Raw genomic sequence first — 19,467 nt, 5'->3', positions numbered from 1 at the left:
GTGGATATTGATTTGGGGCTATTGATTGATGGATGGTAGAGAGTCTGGTCAGAGTGGAGGCTGGATAGCAGCACAAGTTAATTCTAGTGAATCCCATGGATTTATATGATTTAACTGGCTATGGAGGAATGTACAGAAGTAGTTTGTTGAAATCTAATTTTCAGATTCTTTTGAAAATGTAACTTTCTAAAATGAAAGCAGTACTTTAGTTTTTCATTTGTTTTTCAGAGATGGTCTGGTGGTTTTGATGGCAGCCTGGAACCAGGGAGACACTCCATGCTTAATCTACTATATTTTAGTCACTCTCCAAGATAATGGTGATCGAATAACTAATGAAATTAGAATGGAGGTCACTGAGTATTATCCTCCATATCAGGTAATACTTCAAAGTGATGTTTTATTGTGGAGCTTGGTACCATGGAGAGTAGATGAAGTGAATAATGTACTGATAGATGTATTTAAGGGGAAGCTAAACAAGCACATTAGGGAGAAGGAAATTTATTGAGATGAAGTACTGGAAGGAAGTTCATGTGGTTTCCAAACACTAGTGACCTGCAGAGTTGAGTACTCAAGGTCTGTCCTGTAAATTAGGGCTAATTCTCAATAGATCACTTCTCAATTTCTCAGTTAAAACTTTGAAGACAACAGGTTGATATTACCATATATACTTATGCAATAGTAGAGTTTTTTGGACTAATTTGGGAGGGGATGACTTTTGACCGTGGTAAGTTGGGGGATTGTTCAAGGCGTTGGGTTCTTGGATGGCTGGGACTGGTTGGGAATTCTGCGAATGGGGCTTTAGGATCTAAGATGGGCAACAGCCGAGGTGAGGATCCACGGTCGAGGTGTCTGGAGCTCTGGTGTTGGGCGGTCGGGACATCTGAAGCTCAGATGAGCTGGAGGTTGGGGGTGTCGGGAGCTTGGATGAGCAGTGGATGAGGCGAGGATCTGCAGTTGGGGCATTGGGTGCTCCAGTGGGACATCGGGAGCTTGGATGGGCAGGTGGTCGGGGTGTAAGAAGCTTGGATGGACTGCAGCTTAAGCAAAGATCTGCGACTGGGGTGTCGGGAGCTCGGATGGGCAGGCAGTTGGGGTGAAAAATAAGGGAGTCGACTTTTATATGGGTCATGCAGAAAACAAGATATTTGGGACAAAAGTGAGGGGGGTCAACTATTACACAGGATCAACTATTACACGAGTATATACGGTATAAGTTTTATTTTGGAACATAGTATATGGTTTTTGTGCAGTATAATGGCAGCCGCTAATCAAAACCTGAGTCATTCAGTTATAGAGCATGAATGTGCTGGGATACCATTTCTCTTGTTCCAATATGGTTTTTTTTAGAATAATCACTGTTTTGGAATGAGCTGAGGTTATTCAGGCAACTTGTGAATATAAAAGAATAAGAAATATTTCTGCAGTATAGCAAATAAGGTTGATGACCTGTAGTGCAACCGAAATTTCGCTGGTATGACATGTTGTGACCATCACTGAGTCATGGATGAAGGAAGGTCACAGTTGGGAATTAAATATCTCTGGATAAACAGTATATCTGAAGGACAGGAAGGTAGACAAAGGGAGTTGGTGAGTTCTGTCTGTTAAAAATGGAATGAAGTCCTTAGAGAGAGGAGACATTGGATCAGATGATATAGAATCCCTTTGGGTAGAATTTAATAAACTGAAAGAGTAAAAAAGACCCTGAAGAGTTGTATGCAGGCCTCCAAACTGGAGCCAGCATGTGACATGCAAACTACAGAGGGAGATAGAGATGGCATGCAAAAAGGTCAATGGTCATGGGGGATTTCAGTATGCAGGTTGATTGGGGAAACTGGATTGTTGCTGGATCCCAAGAGAAGGAATTTATAGAATTCTTCAGGATGGCTTCTTAGAACAGCGTGTGGCTGAACAAAATGAGGAAATGACAATTCTGGATTGGATATTGTGTAATGAAGTAAAAACAATGCTGGAGAAACTCAGCTGGTCAAATAGTGTACTTTATGTAGCAAAGATAAAAGATACATAACCAACATTTCAGATTTGCTGCCTCCATCAAGGCATTGAGTAATTTTACTATTGTGTAATGAACCAGAGTTGATAAGAGAGCTGAAGGTAAGGGAACCCTTAGGAGGCAGTGATCAGGTGGTGAAGAAGGCAATGCTCGTATTCATACACAGTATCGATGAATAGGATATAAGAGCAGGGATGTGATTTTGAGGCTTAAAAGGCACTGGTAAGACCTCATTTGGGGTACAGTTTTGGGTTTCTTATTTAGATGTGTTACATTGGAGAGGGTTCAGAGAAGATTCACAAGAATGTTTCATGGAATGAAGGGATTCGCATATGATTCTTGGACTATAATCTTTGGTGTTCAGAAGAATGAGATGGGGATCTCATTGAAACACTTCAAATGTTGAAATGTCTGGACAGAGTAAATGTTGCAAATTTGTTTCCCATGATTGGGAAATCAAAGATACGAGGGTACAATCAGGATTGAAGGGCACCCATTTAAACCAGAGATACAGAGTAATTTCTTTAACTAGAGAGCCACCGTGGGTGGTTGTGGAGGCCATCAATGGGTGTATTTAAGGCAGAAATTGATAGGTATCTGAATAGTCAGGGTATCAAGGATTATGGAGAGAAGGCAGGGGAATGGGGCTAAGTGGAAGAATGGATCACCTCATGATGGAATGGCAAAGCTGACTCTACGGGCAGAATGGTCTGCTTCTACTCCTATATCTTATGGAACAACTTGAACATGGGATAAAGGGGGGGATTGTGAGTTGACCTCGTGTGGAATAATGGAAGGGCCATCTTGGGTAGAGACATTCAGGGTGTGTTTCACTGATTCTGTTAATTGATCATTTGAAATAACATGGAACATTTTAATCTCAGCCAGATGAGGATCTCCCTTGCCAGCGGTTTTTGATGCCAGATTATTTAAGTCAAGATGCATACCTTTACACATACGATATGGTCTTTACGTGCTGTACTGGGACTGGACGAGCTGGACTGCCTCAGGAGAAACTTAACCTGAATATGCCAGGTATATCTTTGATTTTTCAAAGACTCATATAAATCCAAATAAATAATACATTTTTTCCAACAGTAGTGTGTATCATACAGAGTCTATTTTATCCCCTGCCTCTCTCCCCTCCCTCCCATATCCTAATACAAAAAATTTTTAAAAATTAAATAAAAGCAGAGAGCTAAATATCGTTAAAGTCAAAAACCTTTAAGGTAACTTAAAAAGAGCATAAAGAAACGCAAAATAAAAGGATAGGGAACAAAATACAAAGCATGTTGCCTGCATCACGACCCACTTCACTGGTCTCCAGCATTGTTGTCTTCATTTTATCTAAAAGGGATATAATTACATCAGAGCACCAATATGCTGCAGATAGAGTTGCCATACCCTAACAAATGTGCCATATTTCATTCTCAAATTGTATATAATTTTCTCCAGGAGAATATAACTCTGCATTTCCGCATTCCATCGTGTAACATTTAGTTGGGAGTCAGACTTCCACGTGACCGATGTACACTTCCTGGCTACCGACAAGGTGACCTTCACAAACTGAATTTGGTATCTCGACAGTTTAAAACTCATATCTGTAATGTTTTCCAGAAGGTACAATTCCAGATCCTGTGGAAAATCCACCTTCATAATTTTTTTCAGAATGTCCCCCAGGTCCTCCCAGAGAGATCTCACCTTTGTACACAGCCGGGTAGAATGGATAAAGGTTCCAATCTCCACACCACACCTAAAGCACATTTCCAAGATTTTCGATTAAGATTTATGTAATTTTTGTGGCGTGAGATAGTTTTTTTTTATTTTTCACACTATAGATCACATTATTCAAGATATACACATTTCTCCTTTCAAATATATACAGTGTCATTTTCTCCCCCCCTCCCTCCTCCCCTCCCCCACCCCCCACCTCCCCCTCCATCCATTCAAAACTCTGAGTCCAAGATACATCCGTTAGATACAGTTGATGCAGGAAATTGTACCAACCTGTACCTGGCATTAATAACTGCTGTCATCCTATTCAGACCAGTGCCGCTTGTGGATTGTTGTGCCCAAGACTGATTCCCACCTTTCCCTTGACGTCTGTAATCCTGGCTTCAGGCCCTCTCTTTGGAATAGGAGATACATCGTAGAGATAAACTTGCGCGTATTCCCCTTTAATATTAGAATCTCCATGTCACGAGGCACGGGTAGGGCCAAAGACAGTTTTTACAAACCCAAAGAACCCCAGCAGCATCCTCTCCTTAGCTTCCACATTCTTGCTGTAATGAGGTGACAGAACTGAAAACAATATTTCAAGTGTGGTCTAACCAGAGTTTTATAGAACTGCAACATTACTTCTTGACTCTTGAACTCAATCCCCCTACCATAAGACTTCTTAACATTCCTATCAATCTGCTTGACAATCTTGAGAGATTTATGGATTTGGACCCCAAAGTCCCACTGTTTTTCCACATGATTAAGAATCTGCCATTAACTATATACTCTGCCTTCAAATTCGACCTTCCAAAATGCATAATTTCACACTTATCTGGATTGAACTCCATCTGTCACTTCTCTGCCTAACTCTGCATCCTGTCTATATCCTATTGTAACCTACAGAATAATTTTGCACTATCCACAACACCTCCAACCTTTGTGTCATCTGCAAATTTACTGACCCATCCTTCTAATTTTTTGTCTAGGTTGCTTATAAAACTCACAAATAGCAGGGGTCCCAGAACAGATCCCCACGGAACTCCACTTGTTATTGACCTCCAGGCAGAATATATTCCATCTACTACTACCCTTTGCTTTCTGCAGGCAAGCCAATTTGGAATTCTCACAACAAGATCCTTCTGTCGATGCCTCATGACTTTCTGAATGTGTCTACCATGTCTTACTAAAGTCCATATACATTACATCTACTGTCCTTCCTTCATTAAATTCTTTTGTTTCCCATCCCGCTGCCAAAGTAGTTTAAATGCTCTCCGACAGCTCAAGCAAACCTCTGCCAGGATATTGGTCCTCTTCCAGTTCGTGTAACCCATCCTTTTTGTATGGATCATACCTTTCCCAGAAGAGATCACAATGATCCAAAAATCTGAACCACTGAACTAATTCTTCAGTTACACATTCATCTGCCATATCATCCTATTTTACCCTTACTGGTACATGGCATAGGTAGCAATACTGAGATTACTGCCCTTGAGGTCCTGTCTTTCAGCTTCCGACCTTGGTCCCTGTATTCTCTTTTCAGGACCTCATTCCTTTTCCTACCTATGTCATTTGATACCAATATGTACCATGACTTATGGCTGTTCACCCTCCTTTTCAGGATGCCACGGACCCAATCAGAGCTGTCTCTGACCCTGGCATCTGGGAGGCAACAAACCATCTGGATGTCTCTTTCATGTTCATAGAATCTCCCATCTGTCCCTCTAACTATTGAATCTCCTATTACTACTGCTCTCCTTTTCTCCTTCCTTCCTTTGAGTCACAGGGCTAAGCTCAATGCCAGAGACCTGGTCACTGCAGCTTTGCCCTGATAGATTGTATCCACCAGCAGCAACAAAAGCAATATATTTATTATTGAGAATGGCCACAGGGGTGCCCTGCACTACCTACCTGCTTGCCTTTCATTTCCTTTCCTGTCAGTCACCCTGCTTTCCATCTCCTGCAGCTTTGGTGTGACTACCTCCCTTTAGCATCTATCTATAAACTCTTCTTTGTCCTGTATGAGCTAAAGATCATCAAGTTCGAAATTCATTTCCCAAACACAGAATGTAAGGAGATGACTTTGTACAGATGTAGCTGTCAGAGAGATGGCAAGTCTCCCAGAATTTCCACATTTCACACAATGAACACTCCACTAACCCTTTTGTCATTCTAACTGCCTTGGCACAAGGTCAAAGAAAAATTAATAAACTCTCACCAGATTTTTAACTTAGACTCTGCCTCTTCTTGTGAACCAAAGCCTCGACGCCCCACTCTAACTCTGGTCAACTTGCACAATGCCCCCTCCACTTATACCACTGACCTATTTAAAGCAGCCCTTTCTCACACTCTCTCGCTCCGACTCCTGTTTGCTGGAAAAGACTGCTCAGCACTTTTCTCACTACTGTATGGACCCCAGCTATTCCTGCCCTTTTGTTGCCTATGTGGAGCAATCCATCCAACAAACTTGCACAGCAAGGCCCCTCAACTCTTCCTCCACTACATCGATGACTACTTTGGTGCTGCCTCATGCACCTGTGATGAGCTCGTTAACTTTATCCACTTTACTGCTAATTTCCACCCTGACCTCAAATCCACTTGGTCCATCTCCCTTTTCTCAATCTCACTGTCTCCGTCTCAGGAGACTAATGCTTGACAGACATCTTCTACAAACCCAGCAACTCTCACAGCTATTTCGACTGCATCTCTTCACATCCTGTCTCCTGTAAGGATTCCATTCCCTTATCTCAATTCCTTCGTCTCTATAACCATATAACCACTTACAGCACAGAACAGGCCAGTTCGGCCCTACTAGTCCATGCCGTAGCAAATCCCCACCCTCCTAGTCCCACTGACCAGCACCCGGTCCATACCCCTCTAGTCCCCTCCTATCCACGTAATGATCCAGTCTTTCCTTAAATGTAACCAATGATCCCGCCTCGACCATGTCTGCTGGAAGCTCATTCCACATCCCCACCACCCTCTGCATAAAGAAATTTCCCCTCATGTTCCCCTTATAATTTTCCCCCTTCAATCTTAAACCATGTCCTCTAGTTTGAATCTCCCCCTTTCTTAATTGAAAAAGCCTATCCACATTTACTCTCTATCCCTTTTAAAATCTTAAACACCTCTATCAAGTCCCCTCTCAATCTTCTACGCTCCAGAGAAAAAAGCCCCAGTCTGCACAACCTTTCCCTGTAACTCAGACCCTGAAATCCTGTCAACATTCTCGTGAACCTTCTCTGCACTCTCTCTATTTTGTTTATATCTTTCCTATAATTTGGTGACCAAAACTGTACACAGTACTCCAAATTTGGCCTCACCAATGCCTTGTACAATTTCATCATAACCTCCCTACTCTTGAATTCAATACTCCGATTTATGAAGGCCAACATTCCAAATGCCTTCTTCACCACACCATCTACCTGAGTATCAGCCTTGAGGGTATTATTTATCATAACTCCTAAATCCCTTTGTTGCTCTGCACTCCTCAATTGTCTACCATTCAATGTATATGACGTATTTAAATTTGCCTTTCCAAAATGCAGCACCTCACATTTCTCTGTATTAAATTCCATCAGCCATTTCTCAGGCCACACCTCCAGCCTTCCTAAATCACCTTTTAATCTACGGTAATCTTCCTCACTGTCCACAACACCACCAATCTTTGTGTCATCCGCAAACTTGCTTATCCAATTCTCTACCCCTACATCCAGATCGTTAATATATATAACAAATAATAGTGGACCCAGGACCGAACCCTGAGGAACTCCACTAGTCACCAGCCTCCACTTGGACAAACAATTGTCTACCACTACTCTCTGACACCTTCCATCCAACCACTGCTGAATCCATTTCACTACCTCCTTATTTATACCCAATGCCTCCACCTTTTTTCCTAACCTCCTGTGGGGAACTTTGTCAAAAGCTTTACTAAAGTCCAAATAGACAACATCCACAGCTTTCCCTTCAACCTTTTTTGAATTCAAGAGTAGGGAGGTTATGATGAAATTGTACAAGGCATCTACTCCCAGGATAAGATCTTCTATGCCAGATCATAAGAGATGTCATCCTCCTTCAAACAACATGAATTTCCCTCTACCACCATCACCTTGTCCCTTATCTTCGTATCCTCTATTCCCCACACATCTGCCCTGGCCCCCTCCACCCCCACACGCAACCCCCTTTCCTTGCCTACCACCCTTCCAGCCTCTGCATCCAGCATATCCTCTTCTGCCATTTCCACAACCTACTACATGATCCCACCACCAGACATATTCCCCTCTCCTCCATTCTCTCCCTTCCGCAGAGACTGCTCTCTTCTCCCCCACCCCCAATGATTCCACATCTCCTCCCTCACCATCATTTGGAGCCCCAAAGAGTCCTTCCAAGGGAAACAACATTTCACTTGTGAATCAGTATGGGTCATTTACTGCATCTGGTGCTCTGGTTGTGGTCTCCTCTGCATCACTTTGTTGAGGACCTCAGTTCTGTCCGCTACAATAAAGTGGATCTCCCTGTGGCCACCCATTTCAATTCCCCATCACATTCCCTTGGTCTTGTGCACTGCCAGACCGACACCACCTGTAAATTGGAGAAACAACACCTTATCTTCCATCTGGGCACCCTCCAGGTGGATGGAATTAACTTCTCCAGTTTCCATTAAAATCCTCCTTTTTCCCCCCCCCCCCTGTCATCTTACTCCCAGCTCTGTCTCTCTTCCCTCTGTCTCCTTTCACAGGGCCAAAATCAATTCCCACCTTTTATCATATCCAATTAACATCTTTTGACTGTTGGCCTGGACTTCTCCCCCTGCCATTCTTCAGTTTTTTTCAGGTGTCTTTTTTTTTTTAAAAACTTGTACCTTGAAGAGAGATAAGTCCCTAAATGTTGGTAATATATTTTTAGCTTCTATGAGTGCTGCAATACTGGCTGAGTTCCTTCAGTATTTCTGAGTGTTTTTACTACAATCACAGCTCTGCAAACATCAGTGTTCACTCAGCACTTTATTCACCTATTTAAACCAGCCCTCTTTTGCACTCTTGCTCCAACTCCCGTTAATTGGAAAAGGGGATGTAGAAGGGTTGTCAGTTGTGGACATTTTTTCTGGAGATGTAAATACAAATGGAATAGTTTGTGCCAGATCATGAGGGTGAATGGATTGGTTCAATGTGTGGCATGGATTAATGAACCAATATATGGGTGGTACTCAAAGATTGTGGCTGATGCTTGTGTTTTAATTGTGGATCTGTCTCTGTTGAATTTGCAGGTGATGGTATCCTGGGTGGGGGAACCTTTGCTGGATTACCTGTCTTTTTCTGCAGGAACAGTGGTTTGGTTGCAGCTCGTCCAAAGGAGAGCGTGTCAATGTTACCTGAAAACATTGAAGATTCTCTGGCTTTATCAACCTCTGGAGCAGCAATACGGGTAGAGTTATTGAGGAAAAACTTGATCTATGCCTGGCTTCCAAATGTAGCTATTTACCATGTTACAATGTAATTTTATACATGTGATCCTTTAACACAATATCTTTGCTTTCTTTCACATCAATGTCAATTGAATGGGCTGAAACAATATATTTTTTCTTTGGCTTGGCTTCGCGGACGAAGATTTATGGAGGGGGTAAAAAGTCCACGTCAGCTGCAGGCTCGTTTGTGGCTGACAAGTCCGATGCGGGACAGGCAGACACGATTGCAGCGGTTGCAGGGGAAAATTGGTTGGTTGGGGTTGGGTGTTGGGTTTTTCCTCCTTTGCCTTTTGTCAGTGAGGTGGGCTCTGCGGTCTTCTTCAAAGGAGGTTGCTGCCCGCCAAACTGTGAGGCGCCAAGATGCACGGTTTGAGGCGTTATCAGCCCACTGGCGGTGGTCAATGTGGCAGGCACCAAGAGATTTCTTTAGGCAGTCCTTGTACCTTTTCTTTGGTGCACCTCTGTCACGGTGGCCAGTGGAGAGCTCGCCATATAACACGATCTTGGGAAGGCGATGGTCCTCCATTCTGGAGACGTGACCCATCCAGCGCAGCTGGATCTTCAGCAGCGTGGACTCGATGCTGTAGACCTCTGCCATCTCGAGTACTTCGACGTTAGGGATGTAAGCGCTCCAATGGATGTTGAGGATGGAGCGGAGACAACGCTGGTGGAAGCGTTCTAGGAGCCGTAGGTGGTGCCGGTAGAGGACCCATGATTCGGAGCCGAACAGGAGTGTGGGTACGACAACGGCTCTGTATACGCTTATCTTTGTGAGGTTTTTCAGTTGGTTGTTTTTCCAGACTCTTTTGTGTAGTCTTCCAAAGGCGCCATTTGCCTTGGCGAGTCTGTTGTCTATCTCATTGTCGATCCTTGCATCTGATGAAATGGTGCAGCCGAGATAGGTAAACTGGTTGACCGTTTTGAGTTTTGTGTGCCCGATGGAGATGTGGGGGGGCTGGTAGTCATGGTGGGGAGCTGGCTGATGGAGGACCTCAGTTTTCTTCAGGCTGACTTCCAGGCCAAACATTTTGGCAGTTTCCGCAAAGCAGGACGTCAAGCGCTGAAGAGCTGGCTCTGAATGGGCAACTAAAGCGGCATCGTCTGCAAAGAGTAGTTCACGGACAAGTTTCTCTTGTGTCTTGGTGTGAGCTTGCAGGCGCCTCAGATTGAAGAGACTGCCATCCGTGCGGTACCGGATGTAAACAGCGTCTTCATTGTTGGGGTCTTTCATGGCTTGGTTCAGCATCATGCTGAAGAAGATTGAAAAGAGGGTTGGTGCGAGAACACAGCCTTGCTTCACGCCATTGTTAATGGAGAAGGGTTCAGAGAGCTCATTGCTGTATCTGACCCGACAATATATATGAATGGTTAAAATGCATAAAATATAAATAACTGTCATTTTGAATATATTTTACTTACCCTTCCTCAGTCTGCATGGTTCTGTTGCATTAATTGTGTTTTACTGCAGTTTTTGTGTTTTAACATGTATAAAGAATCAAATTGAGATCTTTTCTCCCAGGGTGATGTAGGGCAACCATTTGAAAGAATAGCCAGGGAGCCACAAGAGGATAAAATTAAGATGTTGAAAACTGTCTTTGTGATGTATTGCAGGTAGGTCTGAATGTTAAATGCACAATTGCTACTTTGATTGTAAAGGCAGCAATGATTCACCAAAATGAAACCAAAGTGGTCTAGTGCGTAAATTTCATTATTTTCTTTATAGTACATTGGTAGCAGAAGCTTATGTGTTGATATCTAGATTTGAGTTAAATTTTAGTGTGTGGTGTAGTACTGTCTGTCAGTCATGAATAAAATATGGTCAAAATTTAATGTGTTCCCATTGTTTGAAGGTGATCTGATCAGTATTCCTTATAATAAAAAGGATAAAAGGAGGCAGGAGAAAACCATTTCAAGAAAATCTAGGGACAGACAAGCCAAATATTAATGAGCATGGTCAGGAAGCATTTTCAACATTGTATTGTTCAAATATTGAACTCTCCCATCTGTCCCAATTCCCGATGCTTTCCCTGCACTTGTTTTTAAGGGTCTTTCAATTTAACATTTAGCCATGTTGTTCATTTCAGACTTGAGAAAACTTGAAATAGTTTGGACCAGATTTGTGAAATACTAAACTAGTAAATTAAAGTAAAGCTAAAAAGTGGCTTTATTGTTGTTGAGCTTAATCTCAGTTATGTCTCAACATTTAAATTTCCAGAAAGGATATTGTTGGAGCTCAGACCATGTTGGAGGATATCTTCCCAGATACTGCTGATATGGGGTCAGATTTGGAGCTAGACAATGCTGTGGCACAAATCAGTCTCGATCTGATCAATGACTACCCTGCATGTGATCCCCGCTGGGCTGAATCTGTACCAAATGGTAAGGCTTGGTGAATGCTGTGGGATTTGTTAGAACATGCTAGACACCTGATGGGAAGAAATTATAGATAATACCAGTGATTGGCGAACTTTTTTGGGCTGCCATCCCCTAGGCCTCCAGGCTACATCCTAAGCACCACCCCCATACAACGGCACTGGATGGGGGTTCGTGGCAGCGCTGAGGGTTGTCGTGCCGGCGCTGTGCAAGGTGGGAGGATTAGTGGCGGCACTGAGCAGGGTTGGGTGGGTGGGTAGTGGTGGCGCTGAGCGGGGTGGGTTAGTGGCAGCGCTGAGACGGGGGTTTGGTGGCGCCGCTGAGAGGACAGTAGTGATGCCAATATAATATGGTGGCCACCGAGACCAGCTCTCGAGAGAACATGGTATCATTTATTTTGCGCAATACTGCCACCCTCATTCTGGCCAGAAAATTACTGCATTGGCTTCTTCATTAAACTTTACAGCAGATTGAATAATAACAAGATGGAAGGTTCGGAATGCTCCCTTTTCCCTCACCACCCTCTGACCGGCTCCTTTTCCCTCGCCATCCTTTGACTGTCCCCTTTTCCCTCACTGACCCATTGGATCTTTCCAGCACCCACTTTGGGAATCACTAGCAGCAGAATCCTTGCTTCATGCTATGTGAACTATCATGATAAATGCACCAACATTGCAACTATCATCAAAATGTATCTATCAGATTCTTGAATTAATCATAAAAAATTTAAATTGTGTTGCTTTTGCTCCATACCAAATGTATCTCTGCATTTCTGCACTCTCTTGCTTGTGGCACTGTGTCTTGTTCTGTCTGGTTCTACTGTGTGAGAGATGTTTAACTGGTCTTGCAAAACTATCACTGCATCTCAGTACATGTGACAATAAGTTTGAATCATGTGGTGGAATGGCTAATTGCAGTGTTACTGAGCTTCTTTCCAGAATGTTATGTGAGGTCTGAATGTGTCTTTGTTCCTTAACCTTCGTTGCTCTAGGGTCCAGACACAGAAAGTTTAGTTATTTCATTTTCCTTAAAATACAGGGCCAGGAAATGGAATTAATTTTTAAATGATGCAATTACTTTTAAATTTATTGCCATATTGTGTCTGAGTATAAATCACCTCCATATCTGTAGCTTTTGTGTTTGCTGAAAACATGGTTGTCTTTTAGTGGACTTGATAATGCTTTATTTATTTTAAGCGGACTCCATCTGAATTCAAAAATTTGGAAGAGCAAAAAACATGCCTGATTTTATTTTAAAACAAGAGAATTTCTTGCTGCTGTGTTTTCTTTTCCCATGTCCATGGAAAAGAATACCTGATGAAAAATGTTGCTCTACAAATTTTTAAGACCATACATAGAATGTATATTTTTGAAAGATTGCAAACAGTGCTTAATTAAGGGGATGTATTTATTATACACCTGTCACCCCTGTGAGCTGCATGATTATTGTCTCTTCACAGATGGAAATAGATTTAGCAATACTTCCTTACTGTTGCTTCATCAGCTAGAAGATAAAATGAAGGCTCATTGCTGTTTGATGGAATTTCTTCGGGACGTAAGTTTTAACAGAGCTTCATTTTACACAGTGCCCTTCATGTCCTTGGTAATCCCAACTCATTTTGCAGATATGGACTAGTATTTGTATCAGTAGTCTAGTGATACTAATGTTGTAAATAGCAGAGTCCCACAAAGAGCAAAGATAAATGATTAAATGTTCTCATTTTAATCACAATTTGGAATTCTCCTCAAGAACCTTGACTCATTCCTCTTTAAATAGTGCCATGGCCTTCCTTGAATTTGCATCAACAGGAATGAGGTTTAATGTTTTAAAATCTAATCCTAGACAGTGAAGGCCTAGATATTACTCTTTTGCAGGAATGGAACTAAAATCCATGACTTGTTTGCAGTTTCACTGGGCCACAAAGCTAACGAAACAAATGTCATGTGAATCTGCTCTGTATATCTCAGTTGTTTTCTCACTGTTACAATTCCTCACTGAAACTTTGATATGAAAAAATGGCTGGAACTCGGAATGCTTTATTTTTTGGGAATTGTCCTTATTATGACAGGTGGAGTTACTAAATCGGCTTGAGACTGTTATGGTGCGAGGATTCCTTATGACAACTCGCCTTTTGCTATGTGAACATGCTGAGAAGATCTCTGCCGCTATTGTTCTGAAAAATTACCACACCAAGCTTCCCGACGTCGTAAATGCAGCAATTAATTCTGCTTTGGGAAAACACAAAAAGAGTGTTTCACAGAACTTGACCCCAGCAGATGTTTTCTTCAGAGAGGTACAAGCTTCATGTTCTGTTTAGAACTTTATAAAGAATAGAGAATGAGAAATGCATCAGTGGAAAAAATTAATGCTAATCTGTGAGAAAAGTACAAAATTTATGTTTTGATCATATGTATTTTACTTGTAATGTCCTGTCAGAAGCCTGAAAGGCACAGAGGATATAGTAGAAAAGGTAAGCTTTGCTGCCACTCGAGTTCAAGGCATACTGCACAGAAGCCCAACAATTAAATATATTCCTATTGCCTTCTATGTCGTGGCAAATCAAATATTAAACGCAGTTTAAATGTTATAAGAGTCTCTGTCTCCACCATCACCTGAGGCAGGTATTGCAGATACCAGCCACTTGGTTGAAAAGATTCTTCCTCAGAATTATTTTAAATCTTTTCACCCTCTGCTTCAATATTTGTTCTCTAGTTTTAAGCACTCGTACTGTAGGGGTACAGTGTAGAGTGTTGATGAAACTACTGCTGAGTTTTGATCTCCTAAAGGTGGGCGATAATTTGATTACGGGCAATTAAGAGAAGGTTCACTAAGGAGATTACTTGGGTGGAGAGAATCAACTGATTGGAAGTATGCTCACTGCCCTGAAGAAAGAAATGTGATCTTAAATAAACATACAATTCTTAGCTGGTTAAGTGGGGTGTCTGCTTTGAGGAATCTAAAAGAAAGGGGCATTGATTCAGACTGATAAATTTCTTCCGAGATTAATGAATCTGTGGGATTCAGAGAGCCGAGGAAGCAAGAGATTGACTATGTTCTATTCTGTGCTGGCATGGGTTTTTGGATGAAAGGAGAATTGAGGGTTGATGGGAAGAGAGAGGAAAGTGAAGCTTAGATTGATTGGTTCTGTCCAACATTTTGTTTTCTTGTACCATTATATTCTACTTAGAATTCATAAGAGATCTGCACTGCCAAGTTGTCAGTTTTGACGGATTAGACAGTAATTATTTTCAGCAAATCACTTGGATTAATTGGACTAAAGGGTTGAACTTGTGTTTGATACTTCATATCCAAGTTTTGTATCCCCACCCATTAGTCCCAATAATGTTCAATTTGTACTACAGGCTCAGGACTGGTCAGTGCTTGGAGGAGAGACCTCCTAGGAACACCAGATGTTGTAGGTTTCTGTGAGGGGTGCTGGACAAAGTGGTGACAAAAGTTAAAGAATTTCAAGTAGACAAAAGTTAAAGAATTTAATGTATGTTACATTCTAAATGTAGTATTACCGTTACATTTTAAATCCAATGTAATGTTAGGAAGCCTACAAGCCAACTCTAATTCAATGACTAGATTATCTGTTTTTCTGATGTTGACTATTGCTAAAATTCAGAAAAGGACTGCCCATTCATTAAGATTAAGAAAGCGCATGATTTAAATTTTATGAGCACCTTCTCGCTACTGCCTTTTCTGTCAATTATGTGTTCACCTGAAATCGCACCATTTTGACTTTAAGGTAAAATTGCTTCCATTGAGGCATAGCTGACAATTGTTCTTCAATTGTGTGATGTCATGTTTTGCCTGAATAAATTGTCATTGCCATCAATTTTTTTTTCAATTCAAGCATTTTCTTGAATTGGTTAGGCCAATTACTTGGTTTATATGCCAGGATTCTACCAGATATGTGTTTTGGCACTTTTTTTTCCCATCAGCTCCATGTCATTTATTTCTCCTCTCTTCCACTCTCATGCATGTACTTTCAAAGTTTTCATTTTATAATACGAGATTGGTGTGGCCAATATAACCACTGCCTCATTTGATGGATGTTCTCCCTCCCCTGTAGGTTTCAAAAATTCATAAATCGTACTGTACCCTTTTGCTAATCTGCCATTGAAATGCTGAGCCAATGTGAATCGTAAACACCAAGTGAACAGCAGAGATATAATTTAAACTCTCGGGAAGCTAGAACATTTGTTCACTGGGGGCTTAGGTTGCTTGTGTGGTATTTGTGATGTTCCAGTTATGACCTTTTTTAATAACTTTTTAAGATTTGGTTGAAATGGATGCATTTTTGTGTCAGATATCCTTTTCCAAATTAGTGCAAAAACTTGCCAATGGTCAGTATGAGAAATGTGGGGGGCATGGGGTCAAAACCAGAGATCTTCCCTTTGTCCATCGAGGAAAACATTAGCGTTCAAGTTAATAAGCCATTCTCTGAGGGATTGAAACTTATTGAGTTTAAGAGATTGGCATTGTAGTTGCCCTGACAGTAGCAAGGTGCTCTGTCCAGGTAGAGAGAAATGCTAAGGCCACAAACCTGCTGACTAGCTATAAGCTTGCACTCAAAGAACAGTTCATCAATAAAGTCTCCACAACAATAAAAGATAAAGGACAAATAAAGACATTTCTGTGGTGCTGATTGATACAAAGCAGGTCAATTAACGTGAAAGCTTGGTTTATAAAAATTACATAATTTTAATATAAGCATGGTCTTGCAACATATCTTTCTTGCGCAGGTCTCCCAGATCAACACAATTTTTGAATGTTTGTTGGAAGAAGAAGAAAGTCTTTTGGAGAACAACTCCCTCTCTCTGGAGTGGGCACAAACAGCTATAAACGTTAACAATATCCTAAAGGTTTGATGTTCTTACAATTTGTTTTAATTGAAAAGTTCAAACAGCTTTTTCTGAACCTATATTGTGTTGGAAGCTTGGGATTTTCTGATGTAATTGGAAACCAGGTTATGAAGAGAGAATTACCTTTTAAAAACACTATCTTCATCCAAGAATTGGAGCCGCATGATTAGCGTAGCAGTTAGCACAATGCTATTACAACACCAGTAACCTGGCGTTGGTCTGTAAGGAGTTTGTATGTTCTTCCATGTTTGTTTCTTTCAGGTGCTCCTGTTTCCTCCCATCTTCAAAACATACAGGGGTTGCAGGTTAATTGGGGTATTTAGTTAGCACAGGCTTGTGGGCTGGAAAGGCCTCTTGCTATGCTGCATGTCTAATTTTTTTAATTATCGTTTAAAATTTGGAAAAAATCATTTAATTTTTTTTTAAAAAATCAACCTGAGATTTGTTGTAGAACTGAAAATTTGATTTCTATTGAATTGTTCATGTTTTAAAATTTTTTTAAAACTCTACATCTCCAAAGTTGTAGTTGCCTGTCTTGATTGTTGCAATTGTGACATGAGAACGTACCGGGGGTGTAGGTTAATTGGGTATAAATTGGGCAGCACGGACTTGTGGACCAAAATGACCTGTGACCATGCTGTATGTCTAAATTAAAATTAGTTAAAAATTAAATGAAGGTAGATTATCAGTGTGCTGGAAACTGAGCTGTTCAACAGAGAAACAATAAAATTCTGCTGGAACTCTCCTTGTTGATCCTGTGCCTCACTCTGCACTCCTGAACTCTTTTGCTTTTGATTATCTCAAACTGCACGAGGATCAATATACAGCAATCCCAAATCTATGCCCTGTTCCTTTCAAACAAACTTATTTTAGGATTTTGCAGGGAGGGGACTGTTGTTTTTGAAGTTATAATCCCTTCATTGAGGAAAATTTGGAAAGAAGAACTTCAGTATTCTTTGTTTTTGTTTTGATTCTTTTTCTGTATAATTCTAGAATATACTTACTTCCACATTTCCAAATTAATTTGCTGTGATCCATTCTCAATTTGGTAGCCACCGGGGGCAGCATATTTGGTGTGGTCCAAAAATCTCAAGCATTTGTAGGATTGGCTGTGATTATTATTGAATGGCTGATATTTTGCAGCCCGTCTTGCTGGAAAAATAATAATTTGTCAGTGGAATCTTTAGCTGGACTAATTCAAGATGACCTATAAGCACATAGGGAAAATAATTTGCCCAAGCATGCTATTTAATAAGAGATTTGTGTGTAAGAATTGATTCCATTGCTTGTCATCTCAATGACTTGCTATTTGCCACATTACATGCGAGTCCTGACAGGTTCAATAACACGACCCATAGGCATGAATCAAAGGGCAGAAGCCTACACGTTCTCAGTGTTGCATGTGGAACCATGGAAATATAATTGTAATCTTTTGAGATTTTGGTTATTATATTGAAATGTGCATCATAAGGCCAAGTGCATCATTCCAGGGGTCTCTTATCTATGGGAGGCATTGAGCCTGGGAAGTCCCTTGAAGTAACATAACTTGTTTGATGTGCAGGATGTGTTGAATGCAGCTGTCCACCATCGACACAACAAAAGTTCATTTTATAATTCAGGAGGAGATGCTGAACAGGAGCCTGAGTACATTCCTTGGACAGGTGAGATGGAATGCATTCTTGAATAGATCATTGAGCAGGGTTTGGATTTACTCAGGGATATTTTGGGTTTAGGACCATATCCTTATGATTTGAAAACAGAACATTTTAGAAATCCTCATCAGATAAAATCTGTGAAAAAAGAAACCGTTAACCTTTCAGGTTGAAGTCTTTGTTGATACGAGGAAAGAGAATGCAGCTTTTAAGTTGATAAAAGATAAAAGGAATTAAAGTTAAACCTGGTTTGCTTTGGGGATAAACAAGGTCATCAGGTCACTTGATTAATGGGGAACAGTTAGAGAGAAAGGCTCTGAACAAAGGAATGTGAAAGCACTTGGCATGAAAACACAAAGGGACAGAGCAGTTGCAAAATTCACAACTGTAGGATGTGCCCAATTGGGTGAGCTCATGGAATATAAAAACTGAATCAAAATCACAAGTGGACTAGTCAATTGCAATACAAACCGAGAAGACAGTTTTATGAAGGTTGCAAGTGCCCAAAACACATGAAATATTGTTCATAATGTACAGGAGGCCAAAGAGTAGGATGGAGAAGTGAAGTAACACAGAACATGAAGGTCACCAGTATCAACCATTTTCCAAGCATTCTGCAATCTGTTCACCTAATCTGTTTCTCATCCATCGTGTAATTCAAAATGAAAATGACTTCTGCTAAAATTGTTCAACACATTCTTATTTAAAATTGAGCTGAAGCTTACCGGGGAGTTGATTTTCAAAATACTTTGTCCTAAGAAATATTGTGATACTATTATGCTCTTTTTTATAAGCAGCTTGTTTAGTAGATCATTATTTATTTAGCTATTTATTCAAGATTGGCTAGAAACTAATATCTCCTATTCCCTCAATTTCATATTTTTGGAAGGCTTACAAGAAAAGTAACAGAGCTGCTTCCTGGTTTGGCTTCTGCAGTGGGAGCCTTGAGTTGTCATTGATTTCCATCTATTTGCCTCTGGGGAGGGGGAAGCATCAAGCTCTCCTGGTCATTAATGAGCTCAGGGGATGTCAGTTCATCTTCAGGATAATGTACTGATCAGTGGAGAACATTAGAGGTGGGATGGGAGAAGAATTATTATCCAGAAGAATTAGACATAATTGGAGATGAGGTGAGAAATTATTAAGTTCTGAAAATTATAATGAAAACTTAATGGCAGCTTTCTAAAGGAAGTTGGTAGGCTATTGAAATGGGAACAATTAGCAGGGTTATGTCCAAATAGCAGGAAGAAGGCTGGGAGAGGTCACAGGCATGGGGGTGAGATGTATATCACATCCACACATTACTGCAAAGTTCAGCTGTCCCATGCAAAGTGTAAATATTTTAGAAATACAACAGGACACCTAAAAAGTGGATTG

At 41.0% G+C, this 19,467-nt stretch overlaps 1 protein-coding gene across 8 annotated transcripts in view; it reads left to right on the top strand.

The window, feature by feature from the left end:
• abcb10 (ATP-binding cassette, sub-family B (MDR/TAP), member 10) overlaps window positions 1–19,467 on the top strand; it is a 107,728-nt gene that overhangs the window by 77,185 nt on the left and 11,076 nt on the right. For all 8 annotated transcript variants that reach the window (XM_069931656.1, XM_069931657.1, XM_069931655.1 and 5 more), the window contains 9 exons: window positions 229–376; window positions 2,896–3,046; window positions 8,997–9,154; window positions 10,714–10,805; window positions 11,410–11,573; window positions 13,027–13,121; window positions 13,636–13,860; window positions 16,319–16,438; window positions 18,000–18,099. In XM_069931656.1, coding sequence (XP_069787757.1) covers window positions 229–376; window positions 2,896–3,046; window positions 8,997–9,154; window positions 10,714–10,805; window positions 11,410–11,573; window positions 13,027–13,121; window positions 13,636–13,860; window positions 16,319–16,438; window positions 18,000–18,099 — 1,253 coding nt within the window. The remainder of the gene's footprint in view (window positions 1–228; window positions 377–2,895; window positions 3,047–8,996; window positions 9,155–10,713; window positions 10,806–11,409; window positions 11,574–13,026; window positions 13,122–13,635; window positions 13,861–16,318; window positions 16,439–17,999; window positions 18,100–19,467) is intronic.

This window comes from Narcine bancroftii, chromosome 4 (assembly GCF_036971445.1).
Source record: "Narcine bancroftii isolate sNarBan1 chromosome 4, sNarBan1.hap1, whole genome shotgun sequence".
Classification (NCBI taxonomy): Eukaryota; Metazoa; Chordata; class Chondrichthyes; order Torpediniformes; family Narcinidae; genus Narcine; species Narcine bancroftii.
Note: the sequence above shows the minus strand (reverse complement) of the source record. Positions and strands in the feature narration are given on the sequence as shown.